At 36.9% G+C, this 5158-nt stretch overlaps 1 protein-coding gene across 1 annotated transcript; it reads right to left on the reverse strand.

The window, feature by feature from the left end:
* Positions 1-3698: 3698 nt before the first annotated feature.
* On the reverse strand, positions 3699-4956 carry LOC101102461 (dynein light chain 1, cytoplasmic-like). The gene is made up of 2 exons (XM_004022752.5): positions 4930-4956; positions 3699-4211 (listed from the first exon to the last, which is right to left on the reverse strand). Exons 1-2 carry the CDS (start codon positions 4954-4956, stop codon positions 3855-3857), a joined length of 384 nt encoding a protein of 127 aa, XP_004022801.1. The 3' UTR covers positions 3699-3854.
* Positions 4957-5158: the final 202 nt, after the last annotated feature.

Here is a 5158-nt window from a genome sequence, read left to right on the forward strand (position 1 = left end):
TCTTTTGCTTTTGTTTTCCCATCCTGTTTTCTTATCTTGATCTTACCCTCCTCTATTCTTTGTCACTTACTGGTATCTTTTTTCTTCTCCTCTGTTCACAATTTCTTTCATTTTTAGCCTTGTTTTTCTCTTTGTCTGATATTTGTTTCATTATTTTCCCTTTACACTCATTGGCCTTTTTTCCATCTTCTCTCTCAAACTTCAGAGAATGGGCTGCATGTGACTTGACTTCTACCCTCCATTCCTTTTTCTCTGCCTTCTTACTCTGCTTGTTGTTCACCTGAACTGGTTATGGCAGTAGTCTTTTCAAAGGCAGAGCCATTTTATTCAGAGATAGTGGATTGTGTGGAGGGTAGGGAAACAGTGTTACTGTTCTCCCATCTTTTTTGAAGGGGATGTCCTATTTACTATTAATTTTCCTGTACTGGGGTAAACCTAGCTTATGCATTTTTCTTCTGAGAACAATTTAAAACAGATTATTAATATTTTTTTTCCTTCCCATGGAAACAGATAGACCAATTAGGAGACTTCACTCCCCCTTTCCTATGTAGCAGTTGCTTTTTATAATCATCTGACCTCCTCTTTCTACCCCCTGCTATTCACTTCATGTAAATGATCCACATTCACAATAGTCTTCTAATTTTTGGCTTTGAGAGAAATGGTATGCTCATCATGAATGAAAAATGTACTCTTTTGTTAGAATTAGTATCTTGGGGAACTGGCCAAGTTCCTATTTGCTACCTAAAAATGACTGAGTCAGCTGTATTCTTCCTCAATTCTTGTTTAAACCTGCTGAGCTGTGTGGTAGCCTGGTGGTCTGCCTGTCACATATTTCTTTAAGTGTGACTTTGTTCTTGAGGAGAGTGAAAGTACAGGAAGTTGATTCATGATATTTAGGGATTCTTGATGTTACAAAGTACTGAGTTTCCCAATTCAATGGAATAGTGGATTGCTCCATCAAATCTATTCTATTCTTAATTTTATTTAACTGAAAAAAAATGTTAGTTCATCTATGTATTATTTGCTTTAGCACTTCCATCATGCCAGGTACTTGCCTAAGTCTAAGGCAGAGAGCATACCTTCCCAGAGCTTACAGGACAGGAGTTTTTACTCCTGGAATCAACTGGGGACTTAAAAATGTACTTCAGTCTGAGTTTCATTCTTAGAGATTCTTATTTAATACCAATTTTTAAAAGCTCTGCAGATGATTCTAATATTTAACCAAAGATGAGATCCATAGGTATAGGGTAGCAGTTGTCAGCCTATGATCCCAAACCAACAACATCAACACCAGTATTACCTAGGAACTTGTTAGAAATGCACATCATTGGGCCACACTCTTATCTTACTAAATCAAAAACTCTAGAAGCGAGGCCCAACAATCTGAGTTTTAACAAGCCCTATAGGTCAATGATCTGCAAGCTTTTCCTATTAAAGGTCATATTGTACATAATTTTGGAGAAGTAAATGGTAACCCACTCCAGCACTCTTGCCTGGATAATCCCATGGACAGAGGAGCCTGGTAGGCTACCGTCCATGGGATCGCAAAGAGTCGGACACAACTGAGCGACTTCACTTTCAATTTTCACTTTCATGCACCGGAGAAGAAAATGGCAACCCACTCCAGTGTTCTTGCCTGGAGAATCCCAGGGATGGGGGAGCCTGGTGGGCTGCCATCTATGGGGTCACACAGAGTTGGACAGACTGAAGCGACTTAGCAGCAGCAACAGCAGTACATAATTTAGGTTTGTGAACCATAGGTTCCTGTTGCAAAACTCAACTCTGCCATTAATGCACTAAAGCAACCATAGACAATATATAAAAAGATGACTATGGCTGTGCTCCAATAAAGCTTTATTTATATAACAGGGAGTTGGGCTGGATTTGGTGCTTGAACAATCATTTGTTGACCTCAGCTCTAGATGATTCTGATACATAGTCAAAAATGTTACCAGATATGATAGATTATGTTTTAGGGAAGCAAAGGGTGTCAAGACAGTGCAATAGAAGACACTTAACTTGATTTGCTGGGTGAGAAAAAGATTCAAATAAAAAGTATCAGCTAGTAAGAGTTAGATAAAAGGCAAGAATAGAGCATTCTTGGCAGAGGGAGCTTTCATGCCACATTTCCTGAATATGTACCCTATCCATTCAGACTTGCCTTCTTATTGTCTTACTGATCTGTGAGGGATACCTATGTCTCCATGAATTTTTATGACACTTCTCCTTCTTAGAATGTCTTTTCTTTTCTTCATATCCGCTTTAGTCTTACCTATTCTTCAAGGTTCAGTTCAGATTGTAAAGGAAATTTAAAATGCCTTTGCTGTCTCCATATATGTGAGATGTCAGACTGACTCCAGTTGCTCATGAGAAGGCAATGCAAAACCTTTAGGTTAAAGAGCAAGAGAGCTGCTGAAATAAACTGCAAATTTGCAGGTCATATTGGAAGGAGTCAAATACTTTAGGTGAAATTGATGGATAAATATTTAGTATTCAAAGACTTTAAGCAAATAACAAGAAATTTAAATTGCTACAAGAAGGAGGCATTCCAGAGAACAAACTACATGGGATGAGATGAATGTTGCACACATACAAAAGAGAAACCAGACTAGACTAAAGTAGTCTAATAAATACTTTAAACCATTATAAAGATTATTAGCTCTTCTTTAGTGAAGAAAAATGAAGGCTGATAAACACTTCATGGAGGTTGATATTTTACCATTCAAAGTAAATGTTTTTACTTTTCAATATAGATAGTGAATAAATATTTTTTATTATCCCAAAGTATTAAAAACATTTAATTTCTACATTGAAATACCTTTTATAAACTTTCAAATCAATACGCCTACACCAGGCAGACCTTACTTGACTATTTAGACTTGATTGCTTAGATTAGGCAAAATTAGAGAAGTAGTCTCCCTTGTAGGATTCTGTCTCATTGAGGCTTACTTCATTTTGAGTCTGCTACAAGTTACACAAAAGCATGGAAAAGACAGATAGGGTGAATGAGAGTGAGCAAGAGAGAGAGAGGGAAGTGTGTTTATAAGGTTAATTAAAAAAATATTTTGATAGAAGCCATAAGAAAATGATAGGAGTCATGTTATGGCTGGAACTAGAAAATGTAAGACTTTATATGCTCTGCTAATTGGTTTAGAATTTATCCTGACAGATATGGTGAGACATTTATATTTAAACATTCAAAGGGAGTGATGTGATTAATCTTATATTTTACAAAGAAACTCTAAAAATTATGTGGAGGAATAAACTGGAGAGAGGTAATCATGGACAGGGAGAAGATAGTAAATTCCATTTTGGGTATGTTGTATTGAGGTACCTCTGAAACATAGGTGATTTTCCCTCACCATCTCAAAACTTCCTGCATCAGTTTGTTAACTGGAGTCTTTTATTAAACTACTCACCTAATGAACTGAAAATTAACTATTAATAATCACATATTCATTAGAAAAAACAGAAATATTAAATCAAAAAATAATTTTAGTGAACTCAACTAAAATTGAACCACTTCACTTTATAAATAAGAGTTATAACTATAAGAATTTTTTTCACATTTCTTCAACAGATTTATTTCTTTAAAGGAATGGATTTTGAAGAGAGAAAACATGGGGCAGAGAAGTATGGAATATAAAATAAATACAAATGTAAGATGTTTTGCTAATTGCTTTGTAACCACAACAAACTAGTACAGAGAATGCCCTGTACAAAACACAATAGAGGTTCAAAGATGAAGGTGTTCCCTTAAGCAAGGCTGAAGACTTTGGTCTCTGGTATTTGGAATTTAGTCTGCAGTCCTTGTTTTTAGATGGATCACTGGGTGTGTAGCACAGTCCATGCTTTTAACCAGATTTGAACAGGAGAATGGCCACTTGGTCCAGGTAGAAGTAGATGAAGTGTTTGGTTTCATGTGTCACATAACTAACAAAATTCCTCCCCACAGTGCAGTGCCAGGTGGGGTTGTACTTCTTGTCAAACTCCTTTTTGGTATGGGCCACAGTGTCCTTCTCTATATTATATTTCTCCAATGCCTGAGTAGCACACTCCACAGAGTCCTGTTGTATCTCCTCCGATATATCAGCATTCTTGATCACGGCCTTTCCATCGCACACAGTTACCAAGGAGCAGGGGCTGGCCAACTGCAACAGTCTCCTGGGGGAAGGGCTAGCAAGGCTCACACCTGTGTAGAGAGACAGTTGCTACCGAAGCCGTGGCACATCTATAAGAAATTTTATGTAAGCTTCATGGTAATTGCAAAGAGAAACATTTGTGGTAGAGAAGCTAAAAGAGAAATAAATCAAAGCCTACTGCTAAAAATGGCAATCCACTCTCAATATTCTTGCCTGGAAAATTCCATGGACAGAAGAACCTAACAGGCTACAGTTCGTGGGGTTGCAAACAGTCGGACTCAACTGAGTGACTAACACACACTGCTAAAAAAGTTGTTAAATCAGAAATGAAGACCCCAACAAAGGAAGGCAAAAAAGGAATTATAAAACAGACAGAAAACAATTACCAAAATGGTAATGGTAAATCCTTACTTATCAATAATTACCTTAAATGTAAATGGATTAAATTTCCTATGAAATGACAAAGTGACTGGATGGATACAATGCATGATCCAACTAAAATGCTGCCTACAAGAGACTCACATTAGTATTAAGGATGCATATAGGCTGAAAATAAGGAGATGGCAAAAGATAATCTTTGCAATAATAATTAAAATAGATCAGGGGTGCTAATAGGTGCTTAGTCACTTCAGTTGTGTCTGACTCTTAGCAATCCCATGAACTGTAGCCCTGTCCATACAATTCTCTAGGCAAGAATACTGGAATGGGTAGCCATTTCCTTCTCCAGGGAATCTTCTCGATCCAGGGATCAAACTCAGGTCTCCTGAATTGAAAGCAGATTCTTTACCATCTGCACAACCAGAGAAGCTGCCATGATCAGGGGTAACTATACTTAAATCAGAAAAAATAATCATTGCATTAAAAGTTGTCCTAAGAGACAAAGAAGGTCACATACAATGGTAAAGAGGTCAATATGTCAAAAGGATATAGCACTTGTACATATATTGCACAATGTCATAAAACCTAAATATATAAAGCAAATATTAACAAAACTGAATGGAAAAATAGCAATGCAA

This window comes from Ovis aries, chromosome X, assembly GCF_016772045.2.
Source record: "Ovis aries strain OAR_USU_Benz2616 breed Rambouillet chromosome X, ARS-UI_Ramb_v3.0, whole genome shotgun sequence".
NCBI lineage: Eukaryota > Metazoa > Chordata > Mammalia > Artiodactyla > Bovidae > Ovis > Ovis aries.